The 19,351-nt window shown below is 48.1% G+C and overlaps 1 protein-coding gene across 5 annotated transcripts in view; it reads left to right on the top strand.

Annotated features, from left to right (window-relative positions):
- The window catches only part of ppip5k1b (diphosphoinositol pentakisphosphate kinase 1b), a 31,097-nt gene that overhangs the window by 9,893 nt on the left and 1,853 nt on the right, over positions 1 to 19,351 (top strand). Inside the window, exons 14-30 of one of the 5 annotated variants that reach the window (XM_062548223.1) lie at positions 491 to 514; positions 1,761 to 1,846; positions 2,194 to 2,319; positions 4,517 to 4,638; positions 5,072 to 5,254; positions 5,538 to 5,679; positions 5,883 to 6,106; positions 6,879 to 7,006; positions 7,592 to 7,706; positions 7,929 to 8,036; positions 8,291 to 8,407; positions 8,568 to 8,705; positions 9,060 to 9,159; positions 10,403 to 10,507; positions 12,849 to 12,911; positions 17,523 to 17,660; positions 18,386 to 18,511. In XM_062548223.1, the coding sequence (XP_062404207.1) occupies positions 491 to 514; positions 1,761 to 1,846; positions 2,194 to 2,319; positions 4,517 to 4,638; positions 5,072 to 5,254; positions 5,538 to 5,679; positions 5,883 to 6,106; positions 6,879 to 7,006; positions 7,592 to 7,706; positions 7,929 to 8,036; positions 8,291 to 8,407; positions 8,568 to 8,705; positions 9,060 to 9,159; positions 10,403 to 10,507; positions 12,849 to 12,911; positions 17,523 to 17,660; positions 18,386 to 18,511 (2,045 nt within the window). Of the gene's footprint in view, positions 1 to 490; positions 515 to 1,760; positions 1,847 to 2,193; positions 2,320 to 4,516; positions 4,639 to 5,071; positions 5,255 to 5,537; positions 5,680 to 5,882; positions 6,107 to 6,878; positions 7,007 to 7,591; positions 7,707 to 7,928; positions 8,037 to 8,290; positions 8,408 to 8,567; positions 8,706 to 9,059; positions 9,160 to 10,402; positions 10,508 to 12,848; positions 12,912 to 17,522; positions 17,661 to 18,385; positions 18,542 to 19,351 lie in introns of all 5 variants that reach the window. The other 4 variants (XM_062548224.1, XM_062548222.1, XM_062548225.1 and 1 more) reach the window with 4 other exon arrangements.

The following is a 19,351-nucleotide window of genomic DNA, read 5'->3' on the forward strand; positions in this document are numbered from 1 at the left end:
AAAGTATCTGGACGCCTACATTCTGTTTGTTTTTGTCACAAGCTTGACCACAGATGAACGTACTAAAAAGCCTGAAGTAAGTGTGCAGGTGTTTTTCTCTTCTGACCGAGGTCCTTGTGTAGGGTAGAGTTTGCGGTTATGCTATTTGGCAGACGCCTTTGTCCAAAGCCAGGGTTTAAAGACAGCTTTTGTTGTTGGATAGGATGTTGGCGTTACTTGTATTGTGTAATGACTTAAATGCAGATAGATACAACATTGATATGGCTATACAACAACACTGAGTAGCAGTTTTTTTTCTGTTTTTTTTTCTTCTTTTTTGTAGCCGAGAATGCCAGTATGTTATCAGATATGAAAGACTGGTAACTGTTGTATGTACTTTAACTGTGTTATCTCCCAAGTGGTTTGGGTTCTTACTGCCCTTCCTTTTCTCTCTCTTCTTCCTCCCTCTCTCCCTCCCTCCCTTCCTCTCTCCCTGTGTTTCTCTCCAAAGGGAATCCAGCGTGAATGACAATCAGTACGCACCCTCTTTGTTCCTGTGTGTACTGTAGTTCCCTAGCACTGTAACACCCACCGCCTTTAACTGCTAGACTCCCTGGGATGCACTGACATTTTAACCAGAGCCCTTCCACTAGCTGTTCCCTTAGAGATAGTGTGCAGAAGGGGGCCCCCTGCCTAGGGGCTGGGTTAATGTAATCTCTGCAGGGCCTGGTGCTCACCACTCCTCTGTGTGCTGTCATGTGCATGAGACCCTGAGAGTGTCCCTAATCTCTCACTCCTTCCTCTTACCCGTCTCACTCCTTTGACAGACAAACCTACATAGACACAGACACACACACACACACACACACACACACACACACACACACACACACACACACTCACTATCACTATGTTACGAGCTATAGAATCAGTGAGTGGGTATTAACCTGAATTCAGCTCGTCCTCCATTAAGAATGAAGATGTGTTCACTTAAGCAGGTTCAGGTAGGAGACATTAGGGAGACTATAGATCAGAAGAGGGCTCAACAGAGACTTGATCTTTGTTGATTTTTGGCAGACTTTAATGTGCTTGTACTCCTGTTGTCTGTGTAGTTAAGTTTCCTGTTAAATATATCAAGAAAGGTTATGTTAATTCAGGATGGTAGACTGTTAGTCTTTTTAAGTTCAAGAGTAAACAGTTGCCCGTTTCATACACAGTTGTGCTCCCATGTCCACAAACTTCTTAAATGAGCTAATATGAAATAGGACATTCCCCCTCCCCATGACCTTGGACCCTAGCTAGTCTGTTTTGCTGCTGCCTCTTATGAAGTGGAATGCATGGCATCTGCCAAACAGTCTCATCACTTCATCGTGGCCGCCCCACACCCTCCAAACAATCGCTTGAGACACTGAGGCCGTCCGATTGTTTGCAGTGCACCTCACAGTCCGGGGCGTAGCTGTAAAGAGGCTATTTGCCTTCCCCGAGTGGTTTCGTCTTACATGCTATTAAAGCCTGTCATAGTCCGCGGGATTGCTCTGGCATGGCACACGTGAAACAGATTAACACCCGGGTGGCCCTGAGAAGGTCACCCGCACACATGTTTACAAAAACATGGCAGTGCCAGCTAGTCGGGCAGCCGCGCCACATAGCTGCGTGGGGCTGGACGGACTGACCGGGGCTGCAGTGCCAGGGACTTGTGTGCCCTTGGTTGTGAACAACAGCAGAGTGGATGTAAAAATGGCAGCAGGGTTGTCCTGACGTGCTGTGGTCTTCCCCCGCAGGTATGGCCATTTCTCAGGGATCAACAGGAAGGTGCAGCTGACGTATCTGCCCAACGGTCAGCTCAAAGCCTCCAGTGAGGAAGAGGGTATGGCTGTCCTCTCTATATGTAGTAGAAATTCTGGACCTATGTGTATGAAAGATGATGCCAGTGGCTTTCAAATAATTGCATACGATTGCATAAGCAAAAGGTTTTTAATATCCGAGAAATATGTCTGTAACCCCCTCAAGCCTAAGAAAGCAATATGCGACATAAAAGGGTGCATGCAGCACATCAGGAAAACATGCAATAGCAGTCTTAAGCACTCCTGCATCATTGTCGCCAATTCACACCATAACCCAACAGCACATGTGAAGTGTCATTTGTTAACTGCACCTCAGCAACCATGAGTGTTTGGGTGACTTTCTTCTATCTCTACTCTTTTCCCCCGGCAGACTCTCAGAGAGAGGGTCCGTCCCTGCTGCTGGTGCTGAAGTGGGGAGGCGAACTGACCCCTGCGGGCAGGGTGCAGGCTGAGGAGCTGGGCAGGGCCTTCCGCTGCATGTACCCCGGAGGACAAGGTACTGTGTGCCCGGCGTCCAGCGATTAGCCCGGCCTATCAGCGCACTCCACTGATAAAGCACAGAGGGAGAGAGAGAGAGAGAGAGCAAGTCTAGAGGCTTTAGAGATACTGCTGCTCTGTATGGCACACTCTGCTCTCATTAGACACGTGTGTCCAGTGAGGTGCACATTAGTCTCTGGTAAAGTGTGTAGTAGACAGATAGTATTCTATATCATGCCAAGGCCAGTGTTATTGGGTTCTTTAGATAAAGAGCAGGTTCTAGTATATGGATAAAAGGAAGTTATAGCATACGTACAGTATATAAGAGGCAGGATTTCTAACTTCCTACAGTACATCAGGATTAAGTACATTTTTCAATCACTTCATGGGCAATGCAGTTTACACATAAATTGGCATATTGTCAGGCCATTGAGTTATAGTGCACAGACACAGGGTATGACACATTGTTTTTGGCGTAAAGGCTGCATATTATGTACACACTTGAAGTGCTGATGCCAGTCTTATCCTGTCTTGTGGTGCTTGTGACGTGGTTGATGAAGTGGGGTAGGCCTGTCCTGTGACTAATCTCTGGTATACTGTACCACACATTCCATCTGTTCTTCCTCGCAGATTCATATCCATTCCTCATGTTCACACCTGTGGGATGAGCACGTCGGTTTTATTTTCAGTTTTTACAGTAAATACAGTCGATCGATGAGTAACCAGAATTTGGATTACCGGCATTTGTAATGTTTCAAAGTTGTTTTTGTCTGTCTGCTCTAACTATCAGCCTTCTACGTACAGTATTTTGTCTCTAAAATATTTACATTTCTTTACATTAATCTATAATATTTGTTATTATCATCTGAATCTTCATTACTCACCTGTTTTACTAATGTAAATTTGAAAAAGATGTTGTTTCTGTCACACCATTTATTTTTCTTTTGAAAATATATTTATATGTCATTTGAAAATATATAAATATCACTACCCAAAGTGTGCTGTTGCTCACATGATGCTATTTGTATGGTATATTATGCCTGCCAATGTGAAAGGCTGCCTTGTACTTGTCATGTTTTATCACCTTACTTTTGATAAAATTATATGAATGTACCAGTACATAATATGGCAAAAGGTCTTGCAAGTCCTAAACTAAAAAAATGCATTTTGTTGAGTTCAGTCACTTTGAGAACCAAGCAAGCAGTTTGCTTGTAGAGTGCATGCTCCAGGCTGAGCCCTGCCTGGCCCACTCTGCAGTCCCCTACTGTACCACACCTGAAGTCAATTTAACAGTGGCTCTCAAATCATCTCTTTCTCCGGTCACACTGGGTACGCGCTTGTTCACTCTCCTTTTCTCCTCTCACCTTCTGAACTGTAAACTAGATGGTAACCGCAAGGCCCTTGGCTGCGAATCCCCTATTGACTGTGGTAAGAAGGGCTTTGGACGTTGGGCTTATCATTAACATCCGGGTTGTGGCTTTCCACTCCATGGCTTCCTCCTAAACCTCAGCACTCAACTCTAACTGCCACCATCTGTGTCCTCTCATCTATGATACCGTGTTTTCTTTATTTGTTTTGTTTGCTTGGGAGTGGATTGCAAGAAGGGACTTGGATCGAGAAGCGTGTCAATTCGAAAGAGATGACTGACTAGCATTAGTGAGACTGCTCCAATGACTTAAAAAAGCAAAACTTTTTACAGTCACTGAACAGCTCTGTCTAGATTAACCCATGCCTGGTTATATTAAAAGTAGTAGAATACTTATTCATGATATGGTCCTATATATATCATATATTCCATATATATAATATATATCCATATATTTTGTTACTGAGTTTTTTAGTCCTGGATCTTTTATGCTCTTTGTTTTGCTGCAAATGGTCTGAAAATACTAATATGATATGATACTAATTTGTTGTTCAGTGAAAAATGTCTAGAAATGAATGTCATTATGTCCAGAAGTTTGTATTTTTATTTTTCTTGAATATTGATCACCTTTGATTCAATCTTTTTCAAAATTGAAATACTTTTTAATGTATTTACGTTTCCTTTTAGACTTGCAGCTTACTGTTTCCATTATGGCAAGCAATGAGAGTTCTTCTAGAGGACCCTGTCTCACACAGTGAGCTGTGCTCCCCTTGTCGTGCCGTCTGTGTAGACTGTATGAACTGAGACAGGTGCTGTGTGTCTGAGGAATGCCTGTGCGTTCTGTTGCTAGGTGACTACGCTGGCTTCCCTGGCTGCGGCCTGCTGCGACTCCACAGCACATACCGCCACGACCTCAAGATCTACGCCTCGGACGAGGGCCGCGTGCAGATGACCGCCGCAGCGTTTGCCAAGGTAACGCTATCTGAGCTGACGGGCTGGGCTGATGACATGGCTGATGATGATATCTGCGGGACAGTATTCTTAGGAGACCTCTGGTGGGCACCACTTAACATGCCCTGAAACACTTTTCTTAAGCCGCAAATCTGACACACAACCGGTGCATCCTGATGCATTCCAGTTCAACTCGGTTACTGACTGAACTAAGCGGCACATTTCCCAACACACACAATTATACCTTGTGTTCTGTTAGAGTGTGAATGAGTGTGTGGGAGAGTGTATGAATGTATTTGGTGGAAATGTACTATGGTGCTAGGACTTAAAAAGAAACATTTGAAATACATTTTCAGACGTTTCTTTGTAAGCACTTGATTTGGCGTGAATCACGTCCCCCTGAATCATGTCTGGAATCATGTTGGAAATTCATGGCTCTCTCTGTTGGACGCAGGGTCTGCTGGCACTCGAGGGCGAACTGACCCCCATCCTGGTGCAGATGGTGAAGAGTGCCAACATGAACGGCCTGCTGGACAGCGACAGCGACTCGCTGACCGACTGCCAGCAGCGCGTCAAAGCCCACCTGCATGAGATCATGCAGCGGGAGCGGGACTTCACTGAGGAGGACTACGAGAAGGTGAGCTACTGTAGCATGGCATGCAGTATCAGGTTCCGTTAAGCACTTTGTAAAGACATTCTTCAAGATACACAGTAAATTTAGTTATATTTTTAACAATGCATTACTTGTATAATGGTAAACAATCAAATAGACAAAAAATGGACTCGACAAAATGTATTTTGTCGTTGGCACAGTTGACAGCTGTTGATGAAAACATAAGGTAATGAGTCGAGTGGGTGTAATTTAGTGTAGTGGATGACACCCTGCTCTCTACTCTCTTCACTCGTTGTTGTTGCCACAGCTGGCTCCTACTGGCAGCCCCTCCCTCATCAACTCCATGAAGATCATCGGCAACCCAGTGAAGACCTGTGACCTGGTCTACGCCTTAATCCAGAGTCTCACGCGCCAAATCCGTAGGAAACTGGAGGACCCCAAATCTGCAAGTGAGTCCTCAGAGACTGGATCAGTGTGAGCAGTTATGGAATCATTTTGCGAAGGCAGCAGTTGCTGTTACTGTAGCTTCCTTGGTAGCAGCCCTAGTTGAGTTTGTTTGACCTCTAAAATGGTGATAATATATGAAGGTCAGTTGTGTTTTGCCTTTTTTCGTCCCCTGACCACCTCCACCCCCCCTCCACCCCTCTCTCAGACCTGCAGCTGTACCACAGCGAGACTCTGGAGCTGATGCTGCAGCGCTGGTCCAAGCTGGAGCGCGACTTCCGCACCAAGAGCGGCCGCTACGACATCAGCAAGATCCCCGACATCTACGACTGCATCAAGTACGACACGCAGCACAACGCCTCTCTGGCCCTGGAGGACACGCTGGAGCTCTTCCAGTTGTCCAAGGCCCTGGCGGACATCATCATCCCCCAGGTACTTCACCTCTCGGGGGGTGACTGGTTTGGGTGCTCCTCGATCTTGAGGTTAGCCTGGAAAATCCAGACCCTGCTAATCTAGAAAAATGAATAGTCAATAATGTAATGAATAATTTAAAGGCCCAACTTGAGGGGCAGCACCAAGCATGCATTTGAAAATCTCACTGCATGCCATTGGACGACACTACGACCAATGTTTACTCTGACTGATTCCGAACTTCGTCACAATTGAATAAGACTATGACCAATGTTTACTGACTTTCAACGTTGCAGCGCTGTCGTCAACTCTTTAGCTCGCCTCTGGCCCGCCTATATCAGACACACCGATGTGATTGGTTTCCCCCGATGCAAGGGGCAAAAGTAACGTGCATCATTATTCATTGCCAGTGTCTCTTGCAGACACTATTCAAATTGTGCTCTCGCGAGAATTCTAGATTTCCAATAGCCTGGCTAGCGCCTACCACTTCTCAAATGAGACGTGGTCTGGCAACCAGACATTCATTTTCTCGTATTTGAAAAAAAAGCCCAGATCCATTCATTGGGCGCCACGGATGTCTATCAAGTCTGTGCATAGCTCATCATGGTCTTGCTTTCTCCACTACTCTGTGATTGGTTCCCTATCTCAGGCAAAAGTTAGGGCGGTAGTTTCCAGACTGCCTTAGCAGCGTGAATGAAATCACCGCGCAAGGCAGGATGGGAACACCCAGGCTACTGTAGATTTCCAAGGTATCTTGAGGTGCTTCTGAGACATGTTTGTGTTAACCGTGCAGGAGTATGGCATCAGCAAGCCAGAAAAGCTGGACATTGCCAACGCCTACTGCCTGCCCCTTACTAAGAAGATCCAGCTGGATCTGCAGAGGACCCACGAGGACGAGGCTGTAAACAAGCTTCACCCACTGTGAGCATCCGTGCATTTCTGCACCTGACATCTCCAACCCCCCCTCTCTCTCTTTCTCTCTTTCTTTCTTTCTTTCTTTTTCATTCTTTCTCTTTCTCTCTCTCTCCCTCTATCTTTCTTTCACTCCCTCTCTATCTCTTTCTATCTCTCTCTATCTCTTTCTATCTCTTTCTATCTCTATCTCTATCTCTATCTACCTCTAACCTCTCTCACGCTCACTCTCACGCTCCCTCTGTGGTGCTGTTCGTGTTGAGCTTTCTGATGCTATCTGAAGGCACCATCACACTTCTGCTTCAGGCTTGATCAACTAGGCTTTCAGCCTCTCAGTTTGGCACAGTGGAAGTACACCGTTGCTTTAATCTAAATCAGTTAGCAGATAATCAATGATGCTCCCGACATTTGAGGTTGTGTATATCAAACAGTGATAGGATTATGCGCTCGACATTGATGAAAGTAGCTCGTGGGACATTTGGAGGTCGCTCTTCATGTAGATGCGGTCTGGTGTATTCTGAGCGACATGGGTCCATTGGAGGGGGACCTCTGTGAGTAATCAGCCTCTGTCGTTCATCTCCTCTGGTGGTTCAGGTACTCCCGGGGCGTGATGTCTCCGGGTCGGCATGTCCGGACCCGGCTCTACTTCACCAGCGAGAGTCACGTCCACTCCCTGCTCAACATCTTCCGCTACGGTGGCCTGCTGAGCGTAAGTCTGAGAGTGTGCGCAGGAGTCGGAATGCGGCAAACGCAAAAGCAACCTGACGCCCCCACTACTAAAAGCGAACGTTTGTGTGTGTGTGTGTGTCTCTGTGTCTGTGTCTGTGTCTGTGTCTGTGTCTGTGTCTGTGTCTGTGTCTGTGTCTGTGTCTGTGTCTGTGTCTGTGTCTGTGTCTGTGTCTGTGTCTGTGTCTGTGTTTGTGTGTGACAGGAGGAGAAGGATGAGCAGTGGAGGCAGGCCATGGATTACCTCAGCGCTGTTTCTGAGCTCAATTACATGACTCAAATAGTCATAATGCTGTACGAAGACAACAACAAGGTGAGCCATCCATCTTCCACTCTCCTCCCTCCCACAGCCTGGCCCTGCAATACCTCATTGCTTTTTATGACTCCATCTGCTGCTGTTCTTGCTCTTCAGTTCCTCTTATGTGTGTGTGTGTGCGTGTGCGTGTGCGTGTGCGTGTGCGTGTGCGTGTGCGTGTGCGTGTGCGTGTGCGTGTGCGTGTGCGTGTGCGTGTGCGTGTGCGTGTGCGTGTGTGTGTGTGTGTGTGTGTGTGTTCTGGTCCTGGACAGGATCCATCCTCTGAGGAGCGCTTCCATGTTGAGCTGCACTTCAGCCCTGGAGTGAAGGGAGGAGAGGACGACGAGAACGCCCCCTTGGGCTTTGGCTTCCGTCCAGCCTCATCTGAGGTGAGCGTTGTTGTTTGTGTGTGTGTGTGTTTGTGTGTGTGTGTGTGTGTGTGTGTGTGTGTGTTTTTTATGGTGGCTTATTTGCTGGTGTTTTGCTTGTAGATCGCACAGATTACAGTATGTTAGAGCCAATCTGAGGTGTTTGGTCTGATTCCTATAGAATCACGAGAAGCAGACGGACCCAGGGAGCTTGGAGGACCTGTCCCAGGATGAGCCGGACCGGGCAGCGCTCTCCGACCCCATCAGCATCCTGAAGAAGTCTCAGCTGATTCGGAGCAGGAAGACTGGCTCCATGGAGGTAACCGAGCCAACCAGCCGCGTTCGCGTGTAGGGCAAAGTCCAACTCTGTAACTGCATTGCACTCTGTAACTCAAACGGCCAGTGTCATTATCAGGGTTTGCGTTATCTCTGAAATGAGCTGAGTGTGTGTGTAGGCACTAATGTCCCCATGACTCATAGTGTCTGCACTTTGTGTGTGCCTGTTGTTTCATGTCAGTTGTTGTACAGTATGCTCATTAATGTATATGCTCTCCCTTGTGTTTCTGTGAATGCTTGCATGCCTGTGTATTTTTATATGTGTTTATTTGTGTCTATGTGTCTGTGTGCATTCGTGTGTGTCTGTGTTTGTTTGGCTGTGTCCCTGACTCCTCAGGTTCTGTCGGAGAGCTCGTCCACCTCCTCGCGGGGCTCGGCCTACCGCCTGTTCCCCTCCTGCTCCCGCCAGTCCCCTGAGATCAAGACCAGTGGCCTGGGTGGGTATCACCTTTCACCCGCTCTGCCCCTCCACCAGGACGGGCCAAGCGCCCAAGTGCCCCCCCCACCCCCCCACCCCTCACAATCACCATATCTGGCAGCATGTGCCGACTCCAGGCCTGGCGAAAGCCGCCTGGGCACTGGGTGAGCACGTAGCCCGCGTTGGTGGCACGGCAGCGCGGTCACGAGCTCCGCGGTAGACTGTCAGGTCAGTGCTGGAGGTCAGTAGGGGGGCTGTGGGGGGTAGTAGTGCTGGGAATATACGTCCCTCCTGCCAGCTGTGAGCTAAATAAGGAAGCTGGCGCCCTCTCCAGACTCTGTTCCTGTGTTATCGCTCCTGCATCAGCCCCGTTGTCAGTGCGCTCGGGAGGAACGCTTCACCGCCCGCCAGCGTAGGATTGTCAGCTGCTTTGGTTTCCGACGGTAACACATCTGAGTGATATGTTGCGCGGTACCCCGGCCACTCGCCAGTTCTGTTGTTGTGGGCCGAGCTGCGGATAGCCTGCCGTTGCCGCTGGCTGTAGAACGCGCCTGACAGGCTTTGAAGGGTGTACATTTGAAGGTGTTGGAATGTGCTGACGTCATGGGGGAATGCATGTGGTCTGCCGTGTGCCACCGTGTGGACGTAGCCTCTCCAGGAATGGAGCTCGTCCTGAACTGGCAAATGAAATGTGTGTGAGCTTTCCATTAATACTTAACGTGGTATGGGCTCTGAATGTCTAACAGAAGCAAGCATTGTTAAGCTCCCCTTTATGCTCTTAGGATATTTCAGTGTATTAAAGCCACATGACAGTTGATGTCCTCCTAACAACTGTTTATGTGACTGCTAAAACTATCACATGCAAACACACACTAATGCACACACACGTACCGCCATGCACGCTCACTCTGTTCCAACACACAGAGATACACACCCTCACACAACAAGACACACACACACACACACACATAGAGATACACACCCTCACTCAACAGCACACACACACACAAACACACACATACCCAGACAGGCAAACATATGGCCACATGCCACTGTGCTTAAGACAGGCACAGGTGGAGCCTAACTGGTGTTTGAAGTGCAGTGCCGCTCAGATGGCAAAAGCACCCATAAGCCACCCCTGTACACAAGCACTTAAATCACTGAGGGAGGATCTGCATGTCTAGTGCTGAGTACTAACATAACTCCCCTCCCCTTCCCTCCCCTCCCCCACCCCCTCCATGCTCCATGGCTCTTCCACACAGGGAGTCTGGTCTCGGGCCTCTTCAGTGCCGCGGGCCTGGGTGCCTCCTGCAGCGCCCCCAACCTCAGCGACCTTGGCCACGGGCTCCGGAGCCCCCGAGCAGATGGTACGTCCCGCCCGCACCTGAGGATCAGCCCGCCAGACCCCTGTCTAGATTCTCCAGATTCTTCCCATTATAAAGCCACTTTGATCCTGATTGTCTTAGATTCCTCCCAAAATCACCCTCTCTGATACTGACTGTCTAGATTCCTCTCAAAATCAGCCTCTCTGATACTGACTGTCTAGATTCTTCCCAATTTGATCCTCTGAGATCCTGATTGTCTTGATTCCTCCCATTATGATCCTACTGCAAAACATGATTAGTGATCTTTGGAGTCTAGGAGTCTATTTTGCTCAGATAACACCCTCCATGACACAGCCCAATTTCCATCACAGTTGCACCTATGTGTGATGTAACTCTAACTCAATCCTCACACTAGTTTGGTTTAAATGTGCAAAGTATCAATGTGCTGTTACTTAACATTTCTCAAACTGTTCCACAGTTCTTAATTGTGTTGTGAAGCTGAAGTAAGCCTTATGTAATATGAAGTGTTGCGAGACATTCTCTATCTAAGGACTCAGAACGAGTACTTGTTAGCTTCCCGTATTTGCTGTCTGGCATGTCTGTCCCGATGCCAAACTGCGCCACCGCTAGTCGCCAGCCACACTGTTACCTTCCCCCTGCCCTGCCCCTGTCTAGTCCCCCTCCTGAAGGACGGTCTGTGGCAGCTGGTTCTGAGGACGCCTGGCCCACTTTGGTGCCCTGAGTGGCATGTAATCAGCTGGCACAGCTGGAGTCTTTCTCTCTCCAATCCCACCTCTTAAACGGCTGCAGGCCCTGGATTAGCTCTCGTCTTTGCCCATAACACTCTCACTTCAGTGTAAACCCTTACATGCCCCCAATCAGCCCAAATAAAAACCCAGCGCTTCTGACCACTGTACCCTCATCAACCCCCCCCCCCCCCCCCTGTTTTGAAATAGCCTTTGTTTATTTCTTGTGATTCGTAATTCTTATTCTTAGGAAACTTAGTGGCCTTATTGTCTAGCTGATTACTATGGCGTTTATAAGTTGTAAGTGCCATTTACTCGAGCCAAAGGAGTTTTAGAGATGGCTGGTGCTTGTCTAGAGAGTAAGGAAAAGTGGGTTATCCTGTTCATGACAATGAGCACTTCTTTATGCAGCCCTCCAATGAATTGAATTGACTGGCATGAGAGTGAGATCACTTGATTTTCCCAGCCCTAATTACAGGCTTACGCAAGAGGTTATTTTAAAGACCTACGTGTAACTGTGATTTGGTTGCCATGTCCTCCTGCTTGTGGGGGCAGAGGGCATGGTGTGTAATTTGAGATGCAGCACACTCACCCGAACTAACAGAAAGTGATCACAGCCTTCCCGTGCATGGCTGTGTATCATTCTACCCCCCAGCCATTCTGTCACCTTCAGAATTTGGATTTCACAGTTGAGCCCTTGACGTCAGGCGTCGTTTCCGTATTTTAGTACTACAATTAATTGTTTCATAATCTACCGTTCATTTCAGTCACGGATAACTTTATTTTTAATATGTAGTCCATCTGGGGAAAGTGCATTTTGTATTGTGGTAGAAGGTAGTTACTAAGGAAATGTGTGTCCTTTACACTGGCAGCGAAAGACTTTTAAGTAGCTTTCACATCCCATTTCCCAGAATACTTGCTGTTGAGAGTTCAATATAATGTAGAACAAAGGTTGTGCAATGACATCCTTATCCACCAGGTGTCACCGTGTTTCAACGTAAAAGGCAGTCAAGTGAAATAGTGCAGCGTCATGGTGTTGGTTTCAGCTCAAAAGACAGACTCCTTTACTTGCAAGCAAGCAAGCTGAATGATGTGTTTATTTTTGCTTTGAATAGGATTTTCACACTGATGCAGATGCACCAAAATAAGATACGCAGGAACTGAGTTTAAAGACTTTTGGTTCAAGAGCATTGTAGTTTATGCTTGTAATTAATGCAATAACTCAACGACTCCTAGGATTGATGGGGTGCAGTTTTTGCCTTTGATTCCCTTTGGTCTGTTGAACGTCTCAAACTAGGGACCAGTCTCTCAACTGATATCATCTGTTTTGAGCACAGCTTTTCAGTGTGCTTCTTCTTTCATTCCATACCATCATCAGGAATGTCCTTTTATCCATCTGTCTTCATTGATATCATTCAGCTCGACACACACACACACACACACACACACACACACACACACACACACCGGTACTGTATACTGTACATCTATATTTTGATGCACTGCACTAATCCCCAGCGACACACACACACACACACACACACACACACACACACACACATAGACATCTCATAAAGGCACACATCCTCCTTTCAATGCTGTGTCAGTAACACCAGTTGCCTCTTTTATCTCCTCAGAGTTGTTCTCTATGCCGGCAGTAAAGAGATTTTCTGTGTCATATGCCAGGCATCCGACTAACGGTATGTCTGCTGTTTTCTAGTTCCTCCTGTCCGTCCCCCCTGCCTTGCATGCCCACTGGAGGGGAGCATCTCTCGATCTCTCCGCTGTAATTACTTTGTGGCAAAATTGTGGTTCACTCCGACAACTGCTGTTTTTTTTTATGATTTTTTTTTTCCAGAACCTTCTCCTCACCATGACCTTTCACCCCCTGTTTCACCTCCTCTCTAATTCACTTGTGCTTTCTGGACTCAATGGTGGATGCGCCTCTTTTTCACCCCAATGGATATATGCATGCACCTGTGTGTATATCAATATATCTGAGGTTTTGGAGATATATTCCCGTGTGTGTCAATGAACATTTCATGCACTGTGTCTCTCATCCACATAATCATTCTCATTCCACACCCGTGGGGAAATGTTTAACCCTTTCACAGCACCTGAGTGTCAGATGACTGTGGGTCATATATGTGTTTTCTTCTTCAGCACTTCAGTGTGAATCTGTGTGTGAATGGCTTTTTCTAGGGACACAAGCACACCCTAGTTGATGTGTCAGTGTTGGCGAAGCAAAAGCCCATTCAGCAGGTCCTCTGGAGCAGGCGCATGTCCAGGAGGGGAATCATCAGCTCTCTTCTGTGTCGGCGGATTTCCGATACACAAGTTAGATTTGGATGTGTTTGCTGTCTTGTTTCCTTCTGGCATTGCAGTGTTCTGCCAGAAAGCATCTGGAAAAAATGACAATTTCAATGCTTTCCCTCTTCAAAAGGAGTCCTGACATGCGGAACCAAATCTTTCTGTTTGAGAGAGAGAGAGAAAGAGAGAGAGACTGTTTCTGTATGCATAATGTGATCTGTATGTTGTTTGTGTATTGTGGCTGGATTATGTAACTAGTAAAGCTCGAGAGAAAGCTTACTTGGATTGTTAGCTATTTTGCTATTGCCTCTTTTGAACAAAGACGTCTTTAATGCAAACCATCACAGCATTATGCATGACGGACTATGCGTGGATTTTGAATGACTTTGTCCAGAATATTGACCTGACCATCTCCCATGACCTTCTGTGTCTGTACTTGTTTTGAAGAGTACTCCTAGTAGTAGGGCTGGGCCCCAGCAGAGCTAGCCGGGCGTTGGTGATGAGTCAGCCTAGTTGGGATGCAGGCGAGCAGCAGGCAGTGCTCTCATCCTTGCCGTCATCACATGATCCCTCGTTTCCTATCCCCTCTATTTGCCTTTCCCTCCTCCATCCCTTTCACTGTATGCACATCCTTTCTTTTCAGCCTTATCCTTTTATCAGTCTCAACCATTTCCTCTTAATTCTCTCTCTCTCTCTCTCTCTCTCTCTCTGCCTCCACTACCATGGTCTTCGTATCGTCCACTCCTTTTTTCACTTCTTCCCACTAATCCTATTCCTTCCCCTCCCTCCCCTTCTCTTTTCCCCTCCTTCCCTCTCTCTTTTCTGTTTTCCCTCCTTTCTTCCCTCTCCTCCTCCTCCTCCCTCTCCCTTCCCTCGTTCTTCCTCCCCCAGAGCCAGAGGAGGAGCAGCATGTGGTCCAGCTGCTGCGGGGTCTGTCCGTTGACCCGGCTCTGGCCGAGCACCTCCAGCACTGCTCCTACCACCTCCGCCTGCTCACGACGTGGCTGAGCTCAGGCCAGGAGCCGCCCGAGGGCCTCTCTGGTTCGGCAAGCACCCCAGCCCTGTCCCCCAGCCCTCCCCTCTTGCCCCATAGGCTAACCCCCCGCCCCCAACCCTGACCCCCCCACACTCTCCCCTCCTGCCACCACCACTGCCCCCCTCTGTGTCTCCTCACTCTTCTCTTCTCTTCTCCACACCTCCTTCCTGTCCCCTCTCTTCATGTTGTTTCTTACTTCTGTCTGTCTTTCCTCTTCCTTTCTTGTTTTCCTTTGTTCTTCTGCAGTTCGTTTCATTCCTTCTTTGTGTTTTGTCACTTCTCTCCTGTCTCCCCCTTCTTCTTCTGAATGCAGTGACCCCCCCCCCCCCCCCCCCCCCAACTCCTTGACCAGTGTATTAACCCACCATGCACTAGGCTCATCTTGTCCTCCATGCCTCCGCTATGTCCTCCCTCTCGTCCCCACGCATGGCTCTGCATGCGGGCCACAGGAGGCGGCGGTGGTTGGAGAGTAGCAGGCTTACTTTTTACTTTAAGCCCTCTCCCTCGAGAATGAGAGCCACACTCGAGATGAGATCCTAAGAACTTGCTAAAAATATCCAAAAACGTTTTTCCGACGTGTTTTGAATGTTTTTTTGCGAGCAAAGAAGTTTTCGGGACGACGCTCGAGGCTGCCCTCGCGGTGCTCTGCACTCGCCGTGGATCTGCTGCAGCCATGGAGCGCCTCTGTGCTTTGTGAATGGGCTTATGAATGGCATTACGGATACCTGCACTGCATTTGTAATGAGATGTTAAGCCTCGCATGACACCATGGCTGCAGCTGGATAAGCTTTAGGACTCAAATCCTCCACAGAGCTGACAGAAGCTTTGTTCCTTTTTCCGCGTGCTCACCAGAGGTATATATCACAGTTGTTGAGCACCTGAATGCTGTTGCAAACCAAACTGAAAACTTTGGATAAAGGAAGATTTATATTCAAAATTCATTTCATCTGTCGAGAGGTCGGATTGTTGCTAGGAGTATGATTTTGGAATAGGCTAGAGTAGCTCGGTGTTTAGTGTGGGGCTGGGCAAGCCTGTCGAGCTGTTTTGTCATTTCATTACACTGCTCAGTCTTAGATGCTACAGTGTGAAGATGTATTACAGTCATCTGGTATGACATTATGCAGAATGAACATCGGCTTACAGACATCTTGCGTCTTTTGTTTATAAAACAGCTTCTCCCTTACATCAGTCTCCATTACTGCTTACTCATTTTGTCTGGTCCTCACCCTCCTCCCCGTGTTGTCTGTGTTATTCCTCTCTCTCTTTCTCTCTCTCTATCTCTCTCTCTCTCCCCCTTTTCTTCTTCATGGAAATGAATACGGGATGGAGCAGATCGGGATTGTCGTGTTTGCTCCTAGCTGCAGTTGCTATGTGAGCTGAATGTTGTATTTGCACAGACATTTGGAGACGAATCAAATGAGGGGGCGAGAGAGAGAGGGAGAGAGAGAAAAGAAAATAAATGAAGAGAAAGAGAGAGATGGAGAGTGGAAGGAGACCAAGGTTAAGGGAGAGAGGAGAGATGAAGACAGAGGTAGAGGGGAGTAGAGGGTTTTGGGATAGTGGCACCACATTTTGGAGAATTAATTCAGTTGTTAGTGAGTGAGTAACACGCTTGTAATTCAGTGCAGAGACCTTTGCATAGAGGCTCTGAAGAGGTAAAAGCAAATATAAATCCCGTCGCCGTGGTTATGAGAGAGACCCCCCCCCCCCCCCCCCCAGTCCCCCCCTTCCTCATTGCAGTTCTTTTCTTCTGATTGATGAGGCTGGAGCTGCCTCACTAAAGCTCAAGTCATTAATTAGAGCTCTACGCACATCAAGTAACACCTCTCCCTTTCACTCCCACTTTGATTTATCTAGTATTATGAGAAGCCCAGGGCCCCTAATCATTTTTGCTACAGATCTTACTGTGGGGTTTAAGGTGGATTTGTCTCTCTTATGAGCTGTTCTGTTATTCTGCTGGTCAAATAGAGGTTTGTGGATAATGTTGTGATTCTGTAATGTTGCATTCTGTCTGTAGGATGCACTTCTCATTGTTGCTCTTGGTTTTTGAGTGCTGATTGTATTGAAGGAGAGACGAGCTGACTCGAGGGCTGGTGATTATTTCTGTCAGGAATGTCATGCTTTGATTCAGGGCTAATGCTAGCAGCTGGCGCCAATGATGGTTACAGCTTTCTGGCATGTCACCTGTTCAGAGGGACTCATGCATCACTTAAACGCTTGTCCTCATCCATTTTCTCTTCCTGTTGTGACAGTGGCTAAGCCATTGTGACTTTATTGGGGGGGAGCGCAGCACTCTTAGGGGGAGGGGGGTGCTGCTCCCATGGCAAATGTGTGTGAGTGTGTGAGTGTGTGTGTGTGTGTGTGTGTGTGCAGGAATGCTGTTTCCACAGCAGCAAAGCTGAAGAGCTGCCTTTCTCTTGATGCAGCAGAAGAGAGACCTCACTGATAGTGTATGATGCAGTCTCTTGAAGTCATGAAACAGCAACATGTTGCGTCGTATGATCATAGGATCATTGAAGAGGACACCTGATCACGAATGCGGCATTGCAGTTGCGGCAGCCAGGGCTGTCACCAGCAAGAGATTAGTCATGTAGCCACAGTTTGGGGTTTGACAGAAGTCATGATCGTACTGGTTGGTATTGCAGTGTGTGAGGCTGTGAAGACAGAGACAGGATGTGCTATGCAGATGTGCAGATGGCATGCTTCTCCGTCCGAACTGCTTGTGGGTCCGTCAGGGTTCTCAGACATGTGGCATCTGGGGGGGGGGGGGGGGGGGGGGGTTAAGACTGGGCCTCTCTAAAGCACCATTGTTTATGTGTGTGTGTGTGTGTTTGTGTGTGTGTGCTAAAGAGAGAGTGAGAGAGACCCTTGATCCGGGGAGTTGGGCTGTTCTGTGTGTGGTGTGTCCCAAAGGAGGCGTGTGTTGGACACGGCGTGTGTTTGTGTGTGTCCTCCCCGGCTGCAGGGTTCGAGGGCTGCTCCATGGTGCCGTCCATCTACCCGCTGGAGACACTCCACAACTCGCTCTCGCTCAAGCAGGTGGACGAGTTCCTCACGGCCGTCTGTGAGGACGTAGGCGACACCCACTCCAAGACTCTCAAAGGTATCAGCTACACTACTCCTCCCACACACACACACACACACACTCACACACACACATAAACATCAACACAAAAACAAATCATGAATGTACAATACCTTCTAAGGGAAAGCACTCTAGTATCAGGTGACCTCAGCATGATGCCCCTATTACATATAGTACTCTGTTTAACTTCCCAGTCATGCTCAGTGCCTTGTTAACACAGTGCCTGATTAACACAATGCCTAGTTAACACAGTGCCTGATTAACGCAATGCCTAGTCAACACAGTTTCTAGTTTACACAGTGCCTAGTTAACACAGTGCCTGGTTAACACAGTGCCTAGTTTGCACAGTGCCTAGTTAACACCGTGCCTAGTTAACACCGTGCATAGTTAACACAGTGCCTAACCAACACTGTGCCTAGTTAGCACAGTGCCTAGTTAACACAGTGCCTAGTTAACACAGTGCCTGGTTAACACAGTGCCTAGTTAACACAGTGCCTGGTTAACACAGTGCCTAGTTAACACAGTGCCTAGTTAACACAGTGCCTGGTTAACACAGTGCCTAGTTAACACAGTGCCTAGTTTACACAGTGTCTAGTTAACACAGTGCCTAGTTAACACAGTGCCTAGTTTACACAGTGTCTAGTTAACACAGTGCCTAGTTAACACAGTGCCTAGTTAACACAGTGCCTAGTTAACACAGTGTCATGAGTGTCCTGCTGAAGCTGTGTCCTCTCCTCCACCAGCTCTCTCCGCCCTGTTTGAGTCCCAGTCCCACTCCATGGACGTCTACTCCCAGTCGGCGAAGACCTCGCCGGCACCCCCCGACCCTCCGCATTCGCCGCAGCCCCACCCAGAGGGTCCCCACTGCTGTAAGGGTTATGCCCATCACACACACTGCTGTAAGGGTAATGCCCATCACACACACTGCTGTAAGGGTAATGCCCATCACACACACTGCTGTAAGGGTTATGCCCATCACACACACTGCTGTAAGGGTAATGCCCATCACTCATACTGCTGTAAGGGTAATGCCCATCACACACACTGCTGTAAGGGTTATGCCCATCACACACACTGCTATAAGGGTAATGCACATCACCCACACTGCTGCAAGAGTAATGCCCATCACACACACTGCTGTAAGGGTAATGCCCATCACACACACTGCTGTAAGGGTAATGCCCATCACACACACTGCTGTAAGGGTAATGCCCATCACACACACTGCTGTAAGGGTAATGCCCATCACACACACTGCTGTAAGGGTAATGCCCATCACACACACTGCTGTAAGGGTAATGCCCATCACACACACTGCTCTCTTCTGAAGCCACCATAGGGCAACAGGAACGCTGGGAGTGAGCAGCGCGCCCTCGCTAACATTTATGGAGAGTTTCTGACCTGTACGCCGCGTTCTGACACATTTACCAAAAGTACCTACCAGAGCAGGGGGAATTGATATTTGTGTGTGTGTGTGTGTGTGTGTGTGTTTTCCTCCATGGGAAGTCGAACCGAAGTAGGGCTCTCGCTGTCGCACTCACCCTCTCCTCTGATTCCACTTATCCTGTCTCCCGTATCTCAGTACTCCACTTGGCTGCAGTCTTCTCCAGCCTGGGATGTCTTTTTCCGTTCCCAGAGAGTGATTAATATCGGGACTCTAAAGTCATCAGGAGTGTCTTAGCAGCTGTTCTGAGCCCCGCCCCCCCCCC

This window comes from Sardina pilchardus, chromosome 10 (genome assembly GCF_963854185.1).
Source record: "Sardina pilchardus chromosome 10, fSarPil1.1, whole genome shotgun sequence".
Classification (NCBI taxonomy): Eukaryota; Metazoa; Chordata; class Actinopteri; order Clupeiformes; family Clupeidae; genus Sardina; species Sardina pilchardus.